We start from the raw sequence: 21,889 nt of genomic DNA on the forward strand, positions 1-21,889 counted from the left end.
GGGGTTTCGGATGAGTCTCGAACCCCGGTCCCCCTCATTCTAAACCTAGACTTCCATGGATCAGTTTAATTAATCCGTCATATTTTATAATGTGTATTATTTGTGATATAGGTATTATCTGCAGTTTATACTTTATAACATTTGCTGTAAATGTTTAGATTTAGATATTATGTCTACACTTTATTCCACCTAACACACTGCTGCTCCTGTAACTCAAGCTAGCTGTTCTCCAGCGATCAAGGTTTTATTCTAAGACCTGGATCCCTCTCATCACAACAAAACACTGTGCGCAGAGATGTACCTCTATTAGTTATGGTGCATTCTGCAGCGAATTAAACCATCCCTATTTAATTAGCTATTACTAATTGTAAATAAATGACTGGATTAAAATATCTCTGAATTAAGATAATGTGATTTCCTGTAACCACGTGACTCATGTTGACTGATGTGGTTGAGATTCCTCCCCGTGACGCGGGCACGTAAACACCGGGAACAGGGAGGAGAAACAACCGAGAAACAGAGGACCGGAGCTCCGCCGCGGACACCGGACAATCCGGAGATCTGTGGCCGAACAGGGCGCGGTCTGAGCGGGGAGGAAGGCGACGGTTTGTCAGTGTTCTGTGGAGCGGAAGAGGGATGCGTGCCCTGGTAACAGCAACGGCTCTGAGGAGGAAAACAGGCCAACCGTCACTTCATCGTTAATAAAAAGGTCAGCATCTGTAAATATTTAACGATTAATCATCATTTTTGAAGTGTTTCATCTCTGTCAATGTGTGTTTTCTTAGAGCAGTCCATGAAAATGTAGATATTTGAGGTTTTCCCATGAAAAATACACTCATTTATCTGTGATATCGGTTTTTATAAGATGAAAAATGGCCTAATTTCTTTTTGGGCTAGTTATGCATCGACATTTAATCATATGTTTAGCATGAATACATCGAAATATTAAACCATATAGAGCATAATCTCGTCTTTAAGGTCATACTGGTTCAAAAATACTCCTGCAGAGCGACACAGCCAGGTGTTGTTTACAGTGGTGTATCTGCCTGGTTTCCCTCAGGCGTGTCTTCCAGGATGTGCCTGTAGACGGTGCTGAGGGTTATCAGCCGTGATGCCGTGCTCCTGGTCTGAGTGGAGGAGGTGGATCCGCCCGCTGGTCCTGGTTCTGTACGCTCTGCTGCTGCTGGCCGTGCTGCCGCTCTGCGTCTGGGAGCTGCAGAAGGACAAGGTGCCCCGTCCTCCGTGTTCGCTTCACCTGTTCGTGTTGCTATTGATCCGTTCTGCTGCTTACATTTGAGTTCTCCTCAGGTCGGGACTCACAGCAAAGCCTGGTTCATCGCAGGTGTGTTTGTCTTCCTCACCATCCCCATCTCTCTGTGGGGGATCCTGCAGCACATCGTGCACTACACCCAGCCGGAGCTGCAGAGACCCATCATCAGGTGGAAACACACACACACTACTTCAATAAGTACAACAAATAGTTGGGTTTTACAGCTTAAAAGTTCATCTTCTAACAATTTAACATCATTTCACAGCTTTAGATGCTTTCTAAAGCTCGTTTTAAAGAGAAATCTGCCCCTAAATCAACATTTTCTGCCAAAGTTACAAATCTGGGGCTGAACAAAGTCACTAAGGCAGATTTTAGGCGCTGAACTCATCAGAAATCACATTTTCCCAGACTTTGAACTCAACTTGTTGCTGGTGTGTTCATACTGTCATGTTGCTGACATACTTCAAGTTGGAAATCAAGTTTTAATATTAAGAAAATGCTCATTAGACTCTCCTCAACCGGTGTGCAGAAGAATGTAAGTGAATGGCAAAAAACACACAGGTTTAATTATTTCAGGCCCTCTTTTCCTCCGTCTTTCTCCACCAGAATACTATGGATGGTGCCGATCTACAGTTTGGACAGCGTGAGTCATCACACACTCACACACAGACACACACTCTCTATTGCATTATGTTAATTGGAGGCAATGGGACGCAGTCACAAGACCAGAGGTCACGATAAACTCGTTGTTAGTTAACTGCATTACATTCAAGGGGGATGTGATTACTGGGCTCTGCCTCTGCCCGATGTATGAGTTAAAGAGTGTTATTTTAGGACTTTTGTGTCAATTCAGCTTCATCCCCCCCCCCAGTGGCTGGCCCTGCGGTACCCCGGACTGGCGATCTACGTGGACACCTGCAGAGAGTGCTACGAGGCCTACGTCATCTACAACTTCCTGGTGTTCCTACTCAGCTTCCTCAGTAACCAGTACCCCAGTCTGGTTCTGATGCTGGAGGTCCAGCAGCAGCAGCCCCACCTGCCCCCCCTCTGCTGCTGCCCCCCCTGGCCCATGGGAGAGTAAGAGAGGACGGGGAGGGGAGGAGGTTGTTGTATGATGGCGGTGGTGGATGTGAGGGGGGGTGTTACAAAGTGTTCCTCTTCTTCTCTGTCAGGGTGCTGCTGTTCAGGTGCAAACTGGGAGTCCTCCAGTACACTGTGGTCAGGCCCGTAACCACGGTGATAGCACTGTAAGTTCACCATTGGCTCTCAAAGCAGGAAGTAGAGGCTGAAGCAGGAACAAAACCAACACTCTTCAAGTGTGTGTCCCCTCCTGTGTGTGTGTGTTGCAGTTACACAGTGAGTAATGTGTGTGTGTGTGTGTGTGTGTGTGTGTGTGTGTGTGTGTGTGTGTGTGTGTGTGTGTGTGTGTGTGTGTGTGTGTGTGTGTGTGTGTGTGTGTGTGTGTGTGTGTGTGCAGGATCTGTCAGCTGTGTGGAGTTTACGACGAGGCGAACTTCAGCTTCAGGAATGCCTGGTCCTACCTCGTCATCATCAACAACATCTCACAGCTGGTACACACTCCTTCTCTCAGCTGTTGTTGTTGTTGTTGTTGTTGTTGTATGTTTACCCCTCTCTCTCTCTCTCTCTCTCTCTCTGCAGTTCGCCATGTACTGCCTGCTGCTGCTGTACCGAGCCCTGAGGGAGGAGCTGACCCCCATCCGGCCGGCGGGGAAGTTCCTCTGCGTCAAACTGGTGGTGTTCGTCTCCTTCTGGTGAGGAGAGGAGGAGAAGGACGATGAGTTTCTGTGTTTTCTATCGTTGTATTTCAGAAACAGAACAGGCAAACAACAAATGTACAAGAACTGTGAGGGACCAAAGAGCAGACCTTTGCCAATGGTGCGTTCAGGTGCTCCTCGGATGTTCCCATTCCTGGAGTCAGTGGAGTTTAAAGGCTCAGATCTGCTCTCCTCCGGCAGTCCAATAAAGCTAAACTGTTCGCCAACTTTCTAAAGGATTACTCATTAAAGAGGCGTTCAGGTGACTTCTCACAGCCAGGAAGACATTTCCCAGATCATCCTGAATAACTATTTGCTATATACTATGTGTATCTTTATCATATCTGCTCCCAAACGTCTGAACTTTAACCAAATGAAGTGCAAATCTAGAAAGTTAATAACCACTTATCCTGCTAATTAACACAACAATGAATTCCTGACTCTCCGTGCTGTTGAGTGACCTCCTCCTCTTCCCCCTCATACTCCTCCTCCTCTTCCCCCTCATACTCCTCCTCCTCCTCCTCCTCCTCTCTGCAGGCAGGCAGTGTTGATAGCGTTCCTGGTGAAGGTGGGCGTGATCTCACCTGAACACACCTGGGACTGGGACAGCGTGGAGGACGTGGCTACAGGACTGCAGGTACACCCCCCTGGCAGGAGGACCTGGGATACTCGGAGGTCTGATTTGGTTTAATCCAGATTGTTGTGTTGGTGCAGGACTTCATCATCTGCATAGAGATGTTCCTGGCTGCCATCGCTCACCACTACACCTTCACCTACAAACCCTACGTCCAGGTAAACCGACCACCTGTCCACCTACCGTCTACCTGTCCACCTACCGTCCACCTGTCTATAAATGATATGAATAATAATAATGAATCCCTGTCCAGGAGGCGGAGGAGGGCTCGTGTTTCGACAGCTTTCTGGCAATGTGGGATTTGTCCGACATCAGAGCGGACGTCACAGAGCAGGTCCGCCACGCTGGTGAGGGTTTCCAGTTTGTAAACCATTAAATATAATGATGTACCCTTTTTTAAATAACAACAACAATAACAACAACAACAACAACAACAATAAAAAGTGGTAAGTCTCCCCCCCCCCCCCCCCCCCCGCAGGCCGTACGTTCCTCGGTCGTCCCAACAAGATGTACTTCGGCTCGGCGGTTCCTCCGGAGAACACGGAGCACACCGGCCTCCTCACCCCCTCCTCCCCTGTCACCGCAGCCCCTGCCTCCCTGCCTCCCTCCCCCCCCTCCTCCTCCTGCAGCGGGAGGTACCAGGGCCTCGGTCACACCCCCACCCCCCCACTCCCTCTCCGCCCCCGCAGGCTTCACCTCCTCCTGGGACGAGGACAGCGACGGGGGCCAGTGAGTCCTCTGATACCTGTATGAACTGGTCAGATTTTATCAAAGGAAGACGGAGAAGAGAGTCCATACCGCGGAGAATCAGGGCGAGGAAATATTATGGGATGTGATCAAAAGCAAAAAAAGAAATCTGAATTTTGAGATGAAAGTCAGAAAAGAAATGTAAAACTTTCAAAACATTTTTGGTTTTTTTGGAAAAAGTGATTTCTTTCATTTGCCTTTTTGGAGATTTCTTTCTTCCTGAAAAATGAACTGTTTTAGATTTCAGATTAACGTCAAAATTCTTCGACATTTTCCTGAAAAGAAACATATTAGCATTATTCTGAAAACATGGATTTTTTAAAGTTCATTCAGAATTTTCAGATTTGATTTGTTTATTAATCTTTGCCCCCTAAAAATGACTTTTGGTAACATCCCAGTTCTCTTTGTCATGTGACCCTAATCCTCTCCCGTAAATCCACGCTCTGTGATGTCATGTTTGAAATGCTGGAGACGTGTATTTTGGTATCTCGGTGTCTGCTGATGTTTTGTATCTGAGGGGAGAACGTGTTCTCATCAGGAGGTTCTCCGTGCTGACGTGTGCTTGACGGTTTGTTCTGAATGATAATAAATGAGCCACCGCAGGACTGAAGATGATCTCTCTTCCACCCTTGATGAAGAACGCACTCACACGTTAATACAAATTCAAACCAGTTTTATTTCATGAATTGAAACATTGGTTTTCTCTTTACAAAACACTAACAGCATTAGAGACCTTTATTCCTGGCCACTTAAATATGATTTGATTATTTACAATTATGTTATATGTACAATAAATGGGGGGGGGGGGGGGGGGGGGGGGGGGCATGTCAGTTATCTGTTTGTGCTTGTTTGTAGAAGTACTCAGATCTTATACTTGAGTAAAAGTAGAAGTACTCAGATCTTGTACTTGAGTAAAAGTAGAAGTACTCAGATCTTGTACTTGAGTAAAAGTAGAAGTACTCAGATCTTGTACTTGAGTAAAAGTAGAAGTACTCAGATCTTGTACTTGAGTTAAAGTAGAAGTACTCAGATCTTATACTTGAGTAAAAGTAGAAGTACTCAGATCTTGTACTTGAGTAAAAGTAGAAGTACTCAGATCTTGTACTTGAGTAAAGTAGAAGTACTCAGATCTTATACTTGAGTAAAGTAGAAGTACTCAGATCTTGTACTTGAGTAAAGTAGAAGTACTCAGATCTTGTACTTGAGTTAAAGTAGAAGTACTCAGATCTTATACTTGAGTAAAAGTAGAAGTACTCAGATCTTGTACTTGAGTAAAGTAGAAGTACTCAGATCTTGTACTTGAGTAAAGTAGAAGTACTCAGATCTTGTACTTGAGTAAAGTAGAAGTACTCAGATCTTGTACTTGAGTAAAGTAGAAGTACTCAGATCTTGTACTTGAGTAAAGTAGAAGTACTCAGATCTTGTACTTGAGTAAAGTAGAAGTACTCAGATCTTGTACTTGAGTAAAGTAGAAGTACTCAGGTCTTGTACTTGAGTAAAAGAAGAAGTACTCAGGTCTTGTACTTGAGTTAAAGTAGAAGTACTCAGATCTTGTACTTGAGTTAAAGTAGAAGTACTCAGATCTTGTACTTGAGTAAAGTAGAAGTACAAGATCTGAGTACTTCTACTTTAACTCAAGTACAAGTACTCAGATCTTGCACTTGAGTAAAGTAGAAGTACTCAGATATTGTACTTGAGTTAAAGTAGAAGTACTCAGATCTTGTACTTGAGTTAAAGTAGAAGTACTCAGATCTTGTACTTGAGTTAAAGTAGAAGTACTCAGATCTTGTACTTGAGTAAAGTAGAAGTACTTAGATATTGTACTTGAGTTAAAGTAGAAGTACTCAGATCTTGTACTCGAGTAAAGTAGAAGTACTCAGATCTTGTACTTGAGTTAAAGTAGAAGTACTCAGATCTTATACTTGAGTAAAAGTAGAAGTACTCAGATCTTGTACTTGAGTAAAAGTAGAAGTACTCAGATCTTGTACTTGAGTTAAAGTAGAAGTACTCAGATCTTGTACTTGAGTTAAAGTAGAAGTACTCAGATCTTGTACTTGAGTTAAAGTAGAAGTACTCAGATCTTGTACTTGAGTAAAGTAGAAGTACTTAGATATTGTACTTGAGTTAAAGTAGAAGTACTCAGATCTTGTACTCGAGTAAAGTAGAAGTACTCAGATCTTGTACTTGAGTTAAAGTAGAAGTACTCAGATCTTATACTTGAGTAAAAGTAGAAGTACTCAGATCTTGTACTTGAGTAAAAGTAGAAGTACTCAGATCTTGTACTTGAGTTAAAGTAGAAGTACTCAGATCTTGTACTTGAGTAAAAGTAGAAGTACTCAGATCTTGTACTTGAGTAAAGTAGAAGTACTCAGGTCTTGTACTTGAGTAAAAGTAGAAGTACTCAGATCTTGTACTTGAGTTAAAGTAGAAGTACTCAGATCTTGTACTTGAGTAAAGTAGAAGTACTCAGATCTTGTACTTGAGTAAAAGTAAAGTAAACTAAATAAATGAACCCTAAAGACAGACGGGATGTAGGCTGTTCTTTCCTTTAAGCATTTGAAAGTCTCGCACATTATTCACCTACATCTGATTGGTTTCGCTAACTTATAACTTCACAGTTGAGGCGATGTTCACCTCTATAAGGGGCCCAGCTCTACGTATATCTTTCTGTATGTGGCCCTCGGTGAAAAAGCTTTGGCCACCCCTGGACTAAAGATATAAATCAGAAGCTTGATGTTCCCTTCATTTAACCGTGATTTAAAAACTGTTTGGGTAAACCACAGCACAAATGCTTTTAGGAAACACACCAGTAGCTGTTTATTTCATTCGCTTTTTAGTTATTCACCAGGAAAACCTCTGCTGTATTGCTGTGCCCTTAACAACAATTACATTTATCTGATCATTTACAAGAATAAGTAAGCTGTTTTTAGCAGACATTTAAATGAAAAATGATTCAGAGGAATATCATAAGATCAGAACGTCTGAAACACATTTTCCAGAACAGTTGAATAGGAACATTTCGGCAAAAAAAGAGACCAAAAGTGTAAGAGCAAATATCTATTTATTTACTCCAGGTTCCTGTTCATTTCTAATGTGACAACTGCACATTCTGCAGCTCAGTACCAATTATTAAACCTTACAGTCTGTGCTCTGTTCGCTGTGTAAACCTGCGGTGCATTACAGATGTCAGCATGTTAGCAAAGTATAGAAGTCTAAGGATCTTTTTCTTTAGGAGCCACCGTGGAATGAAAGGTTACAGAACACAGAGTCACATTGTTTATTGTTTGAGATACAGGTCAGTACAAATTCTGTGTTAAACATCTCTAGTAACCAGTGGAACCAGGGAGAGGCGAGTCAGTGAGTGAAGCGGTACTGTTGCATTACATCGTGCTTTTACCCCCCACCACAAAACATGCAATCAACCCGGAGGATAACAAACTTGGAAAAGCATCAATCCTTTTTTTAAATTGGTCAAGGTGCAGTCTGAGCGACCTTCTCATTGACTAGACTAACTAGACCCCCATTAGGGCGCGTCATAGAGAGCACCGTTAGGGTAGCCAACCTGAGATCCCCGTACAGGTGCCTATGACAGACTTCTTTTAGGTAGAAGAACTCGCCCACTAACACTTCAACTTGTTAACTGCAGGTCTGCAGTGTGTGCAGGTCTGCAGTGTGTGCAGATCTGCAGTGTGTGCAGATCTGCTGGTCTGCAGTGTATGCAGTGTGTGCAGGTCTGCTGGTCTGCAGTGTGTGCAGCTCTGCTGGTCTGCAGGGTGTGCAGGTCCGCAGGGTCCGCAGGGTTGCTGTGGATCGCACCATACAACGATTGGTGGACGACCATCAACGTCTTGGAGCCGGCAACTGCCAACGTGGCTTTAAGCAACGCCCCCAGGAGCTGGTTTGCTTAGGGCGACGCTGTACTTCATAAGCTGGAGGGACAAGAGAAGGGTATTAATATGAATAATGACAACAACAACAACAACAACAACAACAACAACAACAACAATAGAGAGTGTCAGGATTCACACAAGAACCAACAGAACATTTTCTTCCGGACTTACATTTAGATCCTTGTGTTTCAGAAAATATCCAAAAGCAAACAGGATCAGGATGCAGGGAACCAGAACCGAAACGCAGATCCAGAGTCCATTGAACTGACTTCCTGTCGTGAAAAAACCCAGACAGACAAAAGTTACAGGAACTGCAACACCACAGACGTCTTTCATGACTCTCTAAAAGCTGAAGCTCTTCGCTCTATCCTCTCCTCCTCACCGTTGACGTCAGCCTCATTTTTTGGATCTGCAGTTTGGAGATTTCCTGGAAACTGCATTGTTGTCAAAGTATCCACAGAGGCTGGTACTAAAAGACACAAGATTGCAGAAATGTTTGTTATTAAATATTATGTTAAAGCCGTGCTCCTGCAGGTTCTACATTCTGTGGGAAATCAATGTATGTGTTGATTACATTGAACCCCCCCCAGCAAACTTTGTAACCAAAAAAAGTGTGTGTGTGTGTGTGTGTGTGTGTGTGTGGGTTCAAAGCAGCAGTGAAAACCTGGTACGGAGTTTCACTGATATGGCCATTCTCTCAATAAGCAGGTGAAATGGATCTGATAATGAAGCACAGACACAGCTCTACGAAGAGCAGTGAGTGGATAGGTGTGTGTGTGTGTGTGTGTGTGTGTGTGTGTGTGTGTGTGTGTGTGTGTGTGTGTGTGTGTGTGTGTGTGTGTGCATGCGGTGTGAGGAAGTTTTGATTCTCTGATCAACTTAAAGTAAAGTGAATCTTATTTAGCTCCTTTAACATTAATTTAATAAGCTTTAAGGGTTGAGTTTGTTTCTTCTTATTAAAAGTATGCTAACCTACCGATTATAGGACAACGACAGCGTGAAAGATTGAATCAATAAAACGTACCAAAGACTTCCAGCTTCATGGTGGTATAGATCCCCAGCTCTGGGATGAAACATCTGTATCTCCCGTCATCAGAGGGCTTCAAGTTTCTGATCCGGAGGGAGGCGTTCCCGAGTCTCAGGGCCTCCGGGAACATCTCCGTCCTCCCGACGTTTGACGGCATCTTCCGGTCCTCGTCAGGGTACAGGTGAACGTACCTGTTGGAGCCAGAAGGCCAAGTTAGCCTTCTCTGTTTATATGTTATTTATTATTTATAACTACACACACGTTGCTAATTGATCGTTTCCAGCGATTGTCACATGGGGGTGGTTAATGGTGTGTGTGGAGGTTAATGGTGTGTGTTTGTTTATTTGCTTTATTGCCTCTGCGCAGTTTAACTCAATGAGAATATCACTCCACAGCACCTGAGCTCGCTCTCTGGGTCCTGTGGGACGTCGGGCCTCCACCACCACACCTTGAAATACTCAAGACTGAGCTGAGGCTGCACATTACAGGGCAGGATGACATCACCACCCAGAGGGGCTCTGATTGGTTGGGAGGAGCCAATCAACTGAGGCCGACCTGAGAAAAAACAGGGAGAATGAAAAATGTTTTTTTAGTCCAGAAAATATGAGAGGATTACGCCCACATACACACATTCCGACTTGAATTCTAATATTCAGATTTTTTAACATTTTGCTGAATTTTCTATTTTTTTCTTCTGAAAATCAAATATTCTGACTTTAATCAGAAAAACTCAGGATTCAGATGGTTTTTTTTTTAAAGAAAACATATAAATATTTCTGATTTTCTTCACGTGATATCCGATTAAAGTCTGAATTCAAATCTCTTTTGGTCACATCCCCCAAAAATACCTTATGTGGCCGAATCCTCTTCAGTATGAAATAATTATGAACCTCATAAAGAAAGAGATGTAAATAAAATAGTGATAATAAAACACACATTTCAAATGAAATCTTTACCAAATACAAATTTGGTTTTGGTTGCCTTCTCATTTTTAAAAGTTTGAATAGTAAAAATGTGCAAATCTGGTTCAGAGTTGTTCTATTCCTTGTGATGTTTTATATTTCATATATATATAACTTCATACACATACCGACATATATCTGTACATATATCATTGGAATGATCATGCCTTGTCATTCATTGTGAGCTCTCTCTGCCTGCTGGTTTTTTTGTGTGCGCAAAGACAAGCTGTTGTTTTGGAAAAGTGCCAGGGAACATTCGTCAGGGGAGGCTGTTCAGAGTTCTGAAAACCTTTCGATCAAGGACGAAGTAACACGCCATTAAACTGAAAAAAAGTGGCCAATATGACATACATTTTTAAGAAGTCCTGAGAAATCTGTCCAATAATTCCTCTGTATTGTCTCCAGGTGTAATATGTGGTCCCGGTTATTCCCAGTAGAAACTATGCGGAAGTAGGGAAACGTTGTTGTAGACTACACTAAATGTAAAGTCATTTTTCAACCCTATTTCTACTAAAACAAACGAACTAAAGCCTTAATAGCATTTTCCCAATGAGAGAAAGAAAAGGTGTTCGAAATAACAGAGTGTCCCAAACATTGGTTTACCTTCAATCTGCTTTGTTGGCATGACCAAAAAAGCAACAGCCAAAGACAGGAGGAGAGTGGAGCCAGACACGAAGGGAACCATAAGAAGGGAATGTGTTGCAGATATTGGAGTAAAGAATCGGCATGTCCGTACACCGGTGGGTATACAGAGTTTGAGGCGGAAATCACAAACGACCAGACTTGAAACCGGCGCATGCGCAGGAACACCTATCAGAGAATTTGTTAGGAAACAACAGAAAACTCACACCGTCCATCCTGCAGTTTGTCTATCAGGTGTTAAGTGTTTATTCTGAAGGAGTGACGGTGCTTTGAAACTGGTTTTCCAACCAGAACAAAGATACAGCTCTTCAGCAGAGTTTAGGTTATTAGAACGTGTAAAAGATCAGTGTATGCGCAAAGATGACCTGTTGTTGTGTAAGGGTGAAGCCTCTCAGGTGAGGGTGGAGTCCAGGTGTCTGCAGACTCGATCTCATCCTCTGATCTTCGACGGAGAATGAGGAAGATTTTAAGCAGATGCTGATAGAAACAAATGCGAAATAAAGTGTTGATAATACCCTGTTAAATAAAAAGGGTTAGCGATGCCAACACATTTCAACACCCAACATGGGAATCAAATAAATCTCATCTCGAGTCAAATATATTCCTATTAGCCTACAACATATTGTCTAGGCTCAGGTGAATAGTTAAGTTCAAATAACCTTTGTGTAAAATGTTACTCTACAAGAGAAACGTCCCCTCCTGACTTTATAACTCGTGTTATTAGCATTTCATCCAGCAGGCCGCACCAACAGACCATTCAACCCTACAGGTTCACCAACCGTTTGCTCAAGTGGAGAATCATTTTGTACATAACAGGAAACTGACCATCCAAAAATTAATACAGGCAGTGCCGCCGCTCCCATAACGCGCATTACGCGCTGTGCGTAGGGCACCAAGTGTCGAGGGGGCACCACCAAAAATAGCCTAATGAAAAATCGTCATAATAATTATAAGGCCGAAATTATTTCAGTAGACTATAGAAATATGAGGCACTTTTTAGGCATACTACTCAAAGGTACCGATGGTGCCCCCCTCTCCCCTCCCCCCCTCCCCTCCCCTCCCCACTCTCACTCATCACAACTCATAATGTTTTTTTATTGGGGGGGGGGCATCATGAAGGAATTATGCTTAGGGCACCAAAATGGCTAGCAGCGGCACTGAATACAGGAAGAAGGAAGTTGAAGTTCCTTGTTCTTCACACAACTAACGTCACTCTTTTAACACGGAAAAGAGGGAGGACAGAAAGGCTTTTGGACAAACCTGTAAGCAGATGGTTTGAGGTAAAGTTGAATTTAACTAGTTTAAATACAAATATTGGAGGTCCTTTTCTTAAAGAAACATTGAAACATCTGCAGAGTCTGACCACACATGCAAAGCACCTGAACTCCAGCTCTGATGAAAGCAAATACAGGAAGGTACAGACGTTTTGTGTTTGCCTAAAAGATGCATTCAAGTATGTAATAGTAGTCACTTTCCAGGTTTGGATTAATGATATGAAAACATTACCTGCACCAGAGTATTCCTACACTCTGGTGCTTCTACGTCTACTCATACTAAACTAATCATTTTTAAAAGGTGGGGTACTTGTCCCACCCTCATATAATGGCTGCGACGACCATAGATCTGAGTACTTTAGTATAAAAGTACTCAGATCTGAGTAGACCCTTATTTTGAAGGCGCGAAACCGAAAGTAGATAGGGTTTCCAACGGTAACCTGAAACCTGCTGAGAAATACTTTGGGTGAAAATAGCCACACAGACGCCACATTTCGATTGCTGATTTATATCATGCTATTTTGGATACATGTAAGTGTGTAATGCAATGATGGATGTGTGCACTTCGTACCTATTTTGGTTTTGGTGTGTGCGCGTGAAGAAGACATGCTGCTTTGTGTAATGGCGCAGTTTATAAAAACGGTTGTGTAAGAGGAGGGCAGCGTTCTGCAGACTGCTCTATAACGAACCATGTTCTGTGCAAAGGATCTCTTATTAAACTTCCTGTTTCTATTATTTTAGAGAAGTATTTTTGCACCCAGTAGTAATTCTCCTTTTTGAGCACAAGGTTTAACATGTGCTTCATTTCCTACTACGTACTGAGTTATTTATTTATAACATTATAGCCCATCTTTATATTATTTTCATCATTAAAGTGTGTGGTTCAACAGGAAGTAGATTAGAAAACAGATAGGATCATTTGGAAGTGGCAACGTCCAATTTGCTTTGTATTTGAGTATTATCACGTGATATATTATTATGTAATGGCTTCATATATTCCAGTTTTATTTCAATGTACTATAGTTGGGACCTTTTCCATGCTAACATATATTTTTTGAAACCATAGCTGTAATAAAAAAGTACATTTCTCCACATTTTAAGCACCTGCATCGTATTGTTTTGGAGAAAAGCTAAATTACTGGCATGTAGAATCAGACCGTCCTTGATGATCAACGCCTCTGTCAATGCACTTTAAATGAACCAGAATTAACGTAAACAGGAGGGAAAGTGACATCATCCTGGGGATTGTTGTTTATTAAAGTTATTGTTTGGCTTCCTTTAGTTGTCTTTCAGCCAAAGCAGCAGAAATGGCTGAAAAAAGGAAAACAAGGAAGAGGTCAATCTCTGAACAGCCAATCAGCAGTGAGCAAAGGTACTGCCCTATCAGAGGAAAGGTTCCTGCGGTCGACAGTGGCTTCAGTTCTTTTGACTGTTTGGAGTGTTTCTTCTCTCATTAGTTCACAGATGAATGAAGATGAGTCCACAGCTCCAAGTATCTCTGCGAGTGATCGATCCATGGGTGAGCCGTTAAACTTTGGTGATGGGACAAAAAGGTAAGTCAAGTGTCATCCAATAATGATAACATTTAAATGTGAAGGTCAGAGACACCATGTACAATTGATGCTGTACTACGTATCTTGTCTCATAGATGTAGATGGTCAAAGACCGAAAATATAAATGAGTTAACACAAGTTGTAGTGGTCTAAGGATTGTGTTCATAGTCTACGGGAGGAGGCAGACCCTGCGGCCCAGATGTGGCTGGCAGTCGGCTGTGATTTGGCTGACAGGTGACTTACAGTCGGCTGGCCTCTGTATGTTATTTTTGTTCAGTTGGAGTCTCTCACTTATCATGTGAGGTCACACCAAGTTTTTGTTTAATTGGACTATGCACAGGTGCTGCATTTAAAATATACTTTGTGTTGATTCTGAACACATCCTCCCCGTTACTCATACTGCACTGCCACCTTACAGCAAGCTAACCCAGGATCCAGCTAGAAAGAAACCCCAAAAAGATCCTGAACACCAGAGAGACATTGAGGACGACCCCGGTAAGTTCAAATACAAATGCATGTACTACTACTATTAAGGGTTTCACAACTAATCTCAAAAGGTTTTAGGCTTCCCACAAATGACCACAATCTAAATATTGATGAAAACATGTGTGGTTAGTATTTTGGCCGTAATCATGCAGCCCTGCTACAGCTAATGCTAGTAATAGATGAATATACCATAATCAGTATTGGGATTGCACATGTCTCTTATTGTTACAGGGGGCAGCCATCTTCAAAAAATAAAGACTGATCATAGAAAGGAAATGCTGAAGACATTTGAGAAGATCTCTGAAGGTAACGGCGACCCAGAGAGCTCCCTGAACAGCATCTACACAGAACTGATCACCAGCACCGGAGAGAGTGGAGGCCCATATGCAGAACATTCGTTCAGACAACAAAAGCAACCGTCTCCTATAAACTCAGTCCAGCTCAATGACCTCTTTAGACATGGTCCTCTCCAAGAGAAGACCCGCAGAGTAGTCCTGATGAAGGGTGTGGCAGGCATTGGAAAATCGTTCTCTGTGGGGAAATTCATTCTTGACTGGGCAGAGGGAAGAGCAAACCAGGACATCGAGTTTGTTTTCATTCTTGCTTTCCGAGAGCTGAATTTGATGAGAGGAAACAAAAGCTTGATCAAGCTTCTGTCCGATATTCACCCCGCACTTCGACATTTGAAAGAGTCACAGGTTTTAGTCAAAGCCAAGGTTTTAGTGATCCTGGATGGCCTGGATGAAAGCAGGATTCAACTGGACTTTGAAAACAAGCCGATTAAATCGGTCACTGAAGAAACATCTGTTGGTGATATCCTAGCAAGCCTCATTCAGGGAAACCTCCTGCCTGATGCAAACCTCTGGATAACATCCCGTCCAGCAGCAGCCAATCAGATCCCTGCTAAATATGTCAGTATAGTGACGGAGATAAGAGGTTTCAATGACTTGCAGAAAGAAGAATACTTCAGGAGGAGATTGAGAGGTGACCCAAACCTTCCTGATAGGATCATTTCACACATTCGCGCTTCACAGACCCTCGACGTCATGTGCCAGATCCCGATCTTCTGCTGGATTTCTGCCATATTGTTTAAGGAGATCTTTGCGGGCGAAGAGAAAGCCGAAACCCCGCAAACTCTGACAGAGATGATGGCGCACTACCTGCTTGCCCAAACCAAACGCAGAAGCAGAAAGTATGACAAGAAGCCAGAGAGAAACAAAGAGAGACTCATGAAGACCCACAAGGAGTTCCTTCTGAAACTCGGGAAACTTGCATTTGTTCAGCTGCAGCAGAACAACATCATCTTCTATGACGAAGACCTCAAACACTGTGGCATTGACCTACAAGAGGCGGCCATCTACTCTGGATTTTGCTCCACAGTTCTAAGGGAAGAAGATGTCATTTTCCAGAAAAAGGTCTTCTACTTCGTGCACCTGACCATTCAGGAGTTCTTTGCAGCTCTTTTTGTTTATGAATGTTTCATAACCAAGAACACAAAAGAGCTGGGCATGTTCCTCGACTTGAAGGACCAAGAACGCACTCTAGACGATCTTGTAAAGATGACAGTTGACAAAGTATTGGAGGCGAAGAACGGCCACTTGGACTTCTTCCTGAGGTTCCTCCTTGGCCTTCTGGTAGAACAAAACCGGAGAGTCCTTGAGGGGTTACTGACATCGCCAGACCCGAGCCAAGATACCGACAAGAAAATCTTGACGTACCTTAGGGCCCTCCGAAGAAAGACACTTTCTCCAGAGAGTTGCATCAACCTGGTTCAGAGCATGGTGGAGATGAGAGACCATAAAGTCAAAGATGAGATTCAGGAATATCTCAAGAGGTCCGATCGTTCAAAAACAGAGCTGACTCCGCTGCACTGCTCTGCGCTGGCCTACATGTTGCAGGTATCAAAGGAAGACCTGGATTCATTGGAATTGAAAACGTTCAACACATCAGACGAAGGCAGGAGGAGGCTGATACCAGCAGTGAGGATCAGCAGAAAGGCCATGTAAGTTTAGCCCTTTCTTATTTTACGTAATCCTTGACAAAGTTGCACTTTTTCCTGCAATATTAAAACCCTTTTACCTACCCCTAGCCTCGCAGACTGCAAAGTGACTGAGGAATGGATGAAACATCTTTCCTCTGGTTTTAAGTTCCCCTACTCTCGTCTGAGAGATCTGGATCTGAACACCAATGACCTGAAAGACTCAGGAGTGAAGCTGCTCTGTGACGGACTGTCCAGTCCAGGCTGCAGACTCGAAAGGCTGAGGTATTCAATGGAAGTCTACAAAGAAAAGTTCATGATGTGCGCTAATGTTTCCTTCGGTCTCAAGGACGATTAATTAATTAACAAGTATTCAACTAAGCATTGCAATAACTGTATGTTGAGCCAGAGGGAAGCAAACTCTTAACAGTAGAATGAATAGACCCCTATTTCCATTCGCGTAAATGCAGCGGTCTGCGGTAAGCGCAACACAGATTGCAGAACTAATAGCATGTAATGTGAAGCAATCATGCTAACAAACCAAACCCTGTGTGTTCTCAGTTTGTCAGGTTGTCAGGTCACAGAGAAAGGATGCACTGATCTGGCCTCAGCTCTGAAGTCCAATCCCTCCCATCTCATAGAGCTGGATCTGAGCTACAACAATCTGGGAGACTCTGGGGAGAAGCTGATGTCTGAGCTGAGAGAAAATCCACAATACAAGCTCACCAAACTCCAGTAAGAGTACCAGATTTTTGACTTTTCTACTGAGCTGAGAGAGGACTAATGGTGGAATACCTTTCGAATCAATAATAGTGAGATAGAGCGTAACGCCAACTGAGAACTACTCATGGGTACCCTGTAACAAACCAAAATTTGGTAAAATAGCGTCATGTACCGTAGCAACAAGCAACAAGGTGTCCGGTTGTTCTGAAAGATCGAACTCTTGTTTTTCTTTGCAGTCTTAAACACGGTGGAAGTCACCGGATGAAAGATGGACTAAAGAAATGTAAGTATATGTTCAAAATCCTGGATATTTGGACGCTTCGTTTTCTATTTCTTTAGTCGAACAACAATGACTGATTCTCTCTGGCGGTATATCTATGCTGCCTTTAGACGCCTGTAAGCTCACTCTGGACCCCAACACAGCCCACAAGAACCTCCTTCTCTCTGAAGGCAACAGAAAGGTGACCTGGGTGGAAGTCGAGCAGGCGTATCCCGATCACGAAGAAAGGTTTGTTACCTGCCAACAGGTGCTGTGTGAACAGGGTCTAGACGGGCGCTCCTACTGGGAGGTGGAGGTGTTGCAGCCCTTCATGGTTGGGTTAACGTACAGAACCATTGGCAGGGAAGGGGATGGTTGCAAGCTGGGAAGCAACGACAAGTCCTGGGGTCTGGTTTGCTCCAATGAGGGTTGTTTTGTTTTGGGCGACAGAGACAGAGTCAGTGTGCCTTCACATTGCTCGCGTTTCAGTCGGGTGGGGGTGTATCTGGATTGGCCGGCCGGCAATCTTTCTTTCTACAGGGTTTACTCCGACAGTCGGACCCGCCTCCATACCTTTAGAACGACGTTCAACGAGCCGCTGTATCCCACGGTTGGACTTAACACTGTTCCCAAGGACTCACAGCCTTTTGCAGTGATAGAGCTGATTGATGACAGCTTTGTAAATAAGTAATCTTGCTGCATGGAGAAGTTCTGTTGCTCTGCCTTACGTATTTCCACGTGCATCAAGTGTGGTCAACGCGCGTACTGCAGCGGAAAGACCCCGTAACTTCTTTAGAAACCCATACAAAGACTTACAAATGCCTTTAAAGTTATACCTTTGTACAAAATATAGAAAAACATTTAAAAAAAAGAGACTTTCCACAAAAATAATGCTGGCAGCTTTTAATAATCCAGTGCAATAGTTGTTACAATAGTTTGACTTTTGAAAGCTAACGTTCTGGCAGGATTATGATATTTTGAGTTTCATTGTTGATGTACTTCTTGTAGGTGGCTTTGTGTAAAAGCATCATCTAAATGTAATGTGAGTTGACAGCTTAACCTAGCTTGTGTAATAGAAGCGTGAATCCCACAAGCAAGGCATCTTTACACTGAGCCTTTTAGAGAAAATAAACACCAAACCAGAACGACTTTAGAAACACTCACAACTCTCTTCAAGAGGGGAGTGGAGCGCTTCTCTTTTTTATACATTTTCTGGATGTGAATACTTTATATCTTCTGAGTTTTTTCAGATACGTTAAAGCCTTACTTATTTTTACTCTCCACTGTGATTTCATATGTTTGACTTTATTTACCTGTATGCAGGGGGAGGGGTAAACGAGGTTCCACTTTTCATGTTGTGTGTAGCTTTGCAGGACCGGATACATCTGTGTGTTTAGATTCTAGCTATGACCAAATACAGAGAAAAGGAAGCTTGTATTTGTCTTCAAGAAAAAGTAAATAATACATTTAAGACTTTAGCTGCTCTTTTCTCAACACTATCAGAATCAGAATCAACTTTATTGTCATTACATACAACAAGCACTAGGCAACGAAACGTAGTTTGGCATCTGACCAGAAGACAGTAAAGAAACGTATATAGAATGATATGAGCAGGAGTGTGTAGTATGGATATATTAATTATATACAAGTACAGTATTCACATATATAGATATGTTCATAAAATTAAACAGTTCTAAGATTTATTATACATAAGTGTGTGGTGGTGGGTAGTGGGTCATCGGGGAGCAGGGTTCAGCAGGGTAACAGCCATGTGGAATAAACTGTTCCCGTACCTGCTGGTCTTGGACCAGTGGCTGCTGAAGCTCCTCCCTGATGGTTGAAGGGTGAAGGGTTTGTTTGCAGGAAGAGCAGGAAAGTTGAAATGTATCCACCGTAATAAAGTATATCTTGTGTCCAGGCTTTCTATCCCAGCAGATTACAGATCAGCAGTCATGGCATTTAAAATAAAACGTACACTTTAGATACCTTTCTAGCAACAGAGACAGTTGTCCAGCTTTCTAACCCTGAACGTCACCCAGCGCTCCGCTCCCAGCTGTGTGCGTCCCTTTTGATTTCCCCCTGGTTTCCGTTGTGTTCTGAGCTTCTTGCAGCGTTTTGTTCATGCTGTAACTTGTTTGCACCTGTTGGCCCGCCGCAGGACAGTTTGTAGGGATGCTGACATTAATGGTATTAGCTTTAGATTTGGCTTTGCTCCATAATACTATTGTTTTCCTTTCATTTTGAATATGTTTTTGTGAGTGTAAAATGTGGTTTGACGACTTGGGGATTGTGTAAAAAACCCAACTTTTAATTGTTTATCTGCTTTGCTTTTTAATCGGTTTTTTAAGCACCTTTTCCAATAAGGGCTGACTGAATCACTAACACAGGGTTTAGAAACCAGTGTTCTGATGTTAAACACTATATAGACAAAGGTATTGGGACACCTACAGGAGCTTTTATGACATCCCATCCCAAATGCTTAGGCATTAATATGAATGGTTAAGTGGAGTGTCCCAATACTTTTGTCTATATAGTGTATGTCAAGTATTCATATACAAAATGCACCTTTTAATTCCATGTTACAGGTGAAGAGTTAATGTGCAAAAACAGCCATTTTTGTATTAAATCAAACCAACCCCAGTTTCATTAATATTCCCTAAATTGAACAGTAAAAACAACGTGACTTAGATTAATTAATAGCAATGGTTGCGCTTGTTTCTGCTCACTCACTCTTCATGTGTTTTACCTTCATGCTGTTACTGAATGTCTTCATATATGTTGCATGTTTTCATGGTAGCATCTATATCAATAAACATCAATAAAAGAACGATCTGTTTCTGGATGCTGCATTCAAAGACGTCACAATAATCAACACACAGGTTGTGAACACTTCAAGCTCATCAAGTGGGAAAAGTGTTTATGAAATCAGATGTTAATATATTTAGGTCTAAAGATAAAGTTTGTTTTTGGGTACAAAAGGTTAAGAAATGACCCTTTCTAAAGCACCATGTGAGTGACGATATGATAAGTTACTGCTGCTACCAGTGGAGGAAAACTCACCAGTCCTTTGAGTGTGGCACAGGAAGCTGTGTTTACAAAACAATCAGATCATTATTTTACATCTATGCTTTTCAAAAGTGTAGAACACCTTGGAGGACTATCCATGTTTGAATGCTTGCAGTTCAGTAATGAACCTATTTAGTTTGTATGTTGAGAGTCAGTGCACTTTGAAGATATGTGTGTTTTCTCCGTCTCGATGTCATCACATCATCTTCCTTTGCACAGAAGGAAGCACTGAAATGAACTGAATAACCTAGTCTGTCACATCAAAAGTGAAAGTAATTTTGCAGATATTACCGTCATCTAGAGATCCTTATGGAAAAAAGACAGGAATAATCAGAGTTTGGGAAGCTACCATTGACTTCACTCTGTTAGACATTGAACTGCACCACAGCTACCATAGGGACAAATCTAACCCGGTTAACTATGGCAAAAAGCAAAAAGGGCCACTCAGTTTATTTTCAAAATGATCTTTTTTACAAGTTGTTGAGAAGAATCAATCAATCCTTTATGGGGTGAGGTTTAGATAATGCACTGGCCGTGTTTCAACAAGTCTTAAACAATTCAGTAAGACACAAATAACCCCTCCAAACCTTTTAAACCATAAGTAAGAATTCAAACACACCCTATGAGCAGCAAGGATTTCTGAAGTACGGTTTTAATCTATATTTTCATAGTAAGCTATGATGGTTCATGTGTACATAACATGGAGGATTGCCCACCTTGTCAGGTTGGGATGAATGGTTGACTGGTTTGACAGTAGAGGGTGGGGCTGTTTGGCAGCTTTGTGACCCAGCTGTCACCCCCCCCCCCCCCCCCCCCCCCCACCCTGGACAGGCTGAGGGAGGGTGGGGTCTCTTCTTCCATGTGTCACAACAAGAGCCTGGATGTATAACAAAGAAGACAGAGAAGAGGATTCAGGTGAAACGTGGATGGTATGCTTTTTGGTCAAAAAGTCAAGTAAGCTGTGTTCACAAAACAGAAAGCATACAATTCTGTTAAGATGACTGTCAAAAATACACAATATCTATATTTTGTTGAATAAAAAGTGCAAAAAGGACAAATGGTGCTTTTTAGATTCTGTTTCCCAGGCTTTTTATTGGCGTATTTAAAATGGACTAAAAACTGAATCATTTCACAACCAAATTTAACATTTCGTCATATCTGCAACAATCTAATATAGAAGATATTTAACCAATATTTTAAAAACAGTAACCTAAGCAGTGTCTTCAACATCCACTTCATAAAAAATGTAGCGCACTAAAGGAGGAGAATGATGTATTACTTCAACCATTATAGTCATTTGTCATCATTTATTTATTAGGTTTTTCCCCAATCGTTTTTACAATCTTTTGTTAACATAATACATCTTTTAAAATCATTCATACTGATGTTGTTACTGTTGAAATGCCATGGTAAAGCAGACTCCTTTGGCTCAATAAAAATAGCACCTGATTTCCTGTCTATTTCCTCCTGGTTTCAGTCTTTATGCTGTGCTAAGCTAACTGTGTCATAGCCGGGTGCTAAGTAGCTTTAGCTGCTACCTCCGCAAATAATCAATAATCAAAGCGTATTTTATTTAATATTCTGACTAAAGATAACACAATGG

The 21,889-nt window shown here is 42.3% G+C and overlaps 3 protein-coding genes across 5 annotated transcripts; 2 read left to right on the forward strand and 1 right to left on the reverse strand.

Moving 5' to 3' along the window:
- Positions 1 to 1,111: 1,111 nt before the first annotated feature.
- On the forward strand, positions 1,112 to 5,036 carry LOC134876286 (transmembrane protein 184C-like). The gene is made up of 11 exons (XM_063901275.1): positions 1,112 to 1,228; positions 1,309 to 1,439; positions 1,877 to 1,913; positions 2,124 to 2,347; positions 2,443 to 2,517; positions 2,620 to 2,626; positions 2,930 to 3,042; positions 3,583 to 3,682; positions 3,742 to 3,837; positions 3,933 to 4,026; positions 4,158 to 5,036. The coding sequence occupies exons 1-11, from the start codon at positions 1,112 to 1,114 to the stop codon at positions 4,430 to 4,432; spliced, it is 1,269 nt and encodes a 422-aa protein (XP_063757345.1). The 3' UTR covers positions 4,433 to 5,036.
- Positions 5,037 to 7,689: 2,653 nt separating this feature from the next.
- On the reverse strand, positions 7,690 to 12,801 carry LOC134876222 (myelin-oligodendrocyte glycoprotein-like). Its single transcript, XM_063901166.1, has 8 exons — positions 12,793 to 12,801; positions 11,313 to 11,389; positions 10,909 to 11,115; positions 9,742 to 9,898; positions 9,341 to 9,534; positions 8,699 to 8,785; positions 8,488 to 8,588; positions 7,690 to 8,355 (listed from the first exon to the last, which is right to left on the reverse strand). The coding sequence occupies exons 3-8, from the start codon at positions 10,988 to 10,990 to the stop codon at positions 8,302 to 8,304; spliced, it is 675 nt and encodes a 224-aa protein (XP_063757236.1). The 5' UTR covers positions 10,991 to 11,115; positions 11,313 to 11,389; positions 12,793 to 12,801; the 3' UTR covers positions 7,690 to 8,301.
- LOC134876154 (NLR family CARD domain-containing protein 3-like) lies at positions 12,104 to 20,047 on the forward strand. Of its 3 annotated transcripts, none has more exons than XM_063901039.1 (9): positions 12,104 to 12,227; positions 13,504 to 13,593; positions 13,679 to 13,774; positions 14,193 to 14,269; positions 14,492 to 16,262; positions 16,350 to 16,523; positions 16,800 to 16,973; positions 17,198 to 17,244; positions 17,352 to 20,047. In XM_063901039.1, the coding sequence occupies exons 2-9, from the start codon at positions 13,529 to 13,531 to the stop codon at positions 17,909 to 17,911; spliced, it is 2,964 nt and encodes a 987-aa protein (XP_063757109.1). In that variant the 5' UTR covers positions 12,104 to 12,227; positions 13,504 to 13,528; the 3' UTR covers positions 17,912 to 20,047. The 3 variants fall into 3 exon arrangements, with proteins under 3 accessions (XP_063757109.1, XP_063757108.1, XP_063757110.1); XM_063901038.1 differs by having other exon boundaries at positions 12,188 to 12,362; XM_063901040.1 differs by lacking the exon at positions 12,104 to 12,227 and adding an exon at positions 12,424 to 12,752.
- Positions 20,048 to 21,889: the final 1,842 nt, after the last annotated feature.

Source organism: Eleginops maclovinus, chromosome 14 (genome assembly GCF_036324505.1).
Source record: "Eleginops maclovinus isolate JMC-PN-2008 ecotype Puerto Natales chromosome 14, JC_Emac_rtc_rv5, whole genome shotgun sequence".
NCBI lineage: Eukaryota > Metazoa > Chordata > Actinopteri > Perciformes > Eleginopidae > Eleginops > Eleginops maclovinus.

What these genes read in the sequence shown, in the direction of transcription:
- LOC134876286 (XM_063901275.1), top strand. Translation starts at nt 1,112, where the DNA reads ATGCCGTGCTCCTGGTCTGAGTGGAGGAGGTGGATCCGCCCGCTGGTC. An exon ending in CCCCCCTGGCCCATGGGAGA is followed by an intron (nt 2,348 to 2,442) that starts GTAAGAGAGGAC and finishes CTTCTCTGTCAG; the next exon opens with GGTGCTGCTGTTCAGGTGCA. An exon ending in GTGGTGTTCGTCTCCTTCTG is followed by an intron (nt 3,043 to 3,582) that starts GTGAGGAGAGGA and finishes TCCTCTCTGCAG; the next exon opens with GCAGGCAGTGTTGATAGCGT.
- LOC134876222 (XM_063901166.1), bottom strand. Translation starts at nt 10,990, where the DNA reads ATGGTTCCCTTCGTGTCTGGCTCCACTCTCCTCCTGTCTTTGGCTGTT. An exon ending in CATGAAGCTGGAAGTCTTTG is followed by an intron (nt 8,786 to 9,340) that starts GTACGTTTTATT and finishes TGTGTCTTTTAG; the next exon opens with TACCAGCCTCTGTGGATACT. An exon ending in AAATGAGGCTGACGTCAACG is followed by an intron (nt 8,589 to 8,698) that starts GTGAGGAGGAGA and finishes TTTTCACGACAG; the next exon opens with GAAGTCAGTTCAATGGACTC.
- LOC134876154 (XM_063901038.1), top strand. Translation starts at nt 12,343, where the DNA reads ATGAAAGCAAATACAGGAAG. An exon ending in TACAAGCTCACCAAACTCCA is followed by an intron (nt 16,974 to 17,197) that starts GTAAGAGTACCA and finishes TTTTCTTTGCAG; the next exon opens with TCTTAAACACGGTGGAAGTC. An exon ending in GAAAGATGGACTAAAGAAAT is followed by an intron (nt 17,245 to 17,351) that starts GTAAGTATATGT and finishes TGCTGCCTTTAG; the next exon opens with ACGCCTGTAAGCTCACTCTG.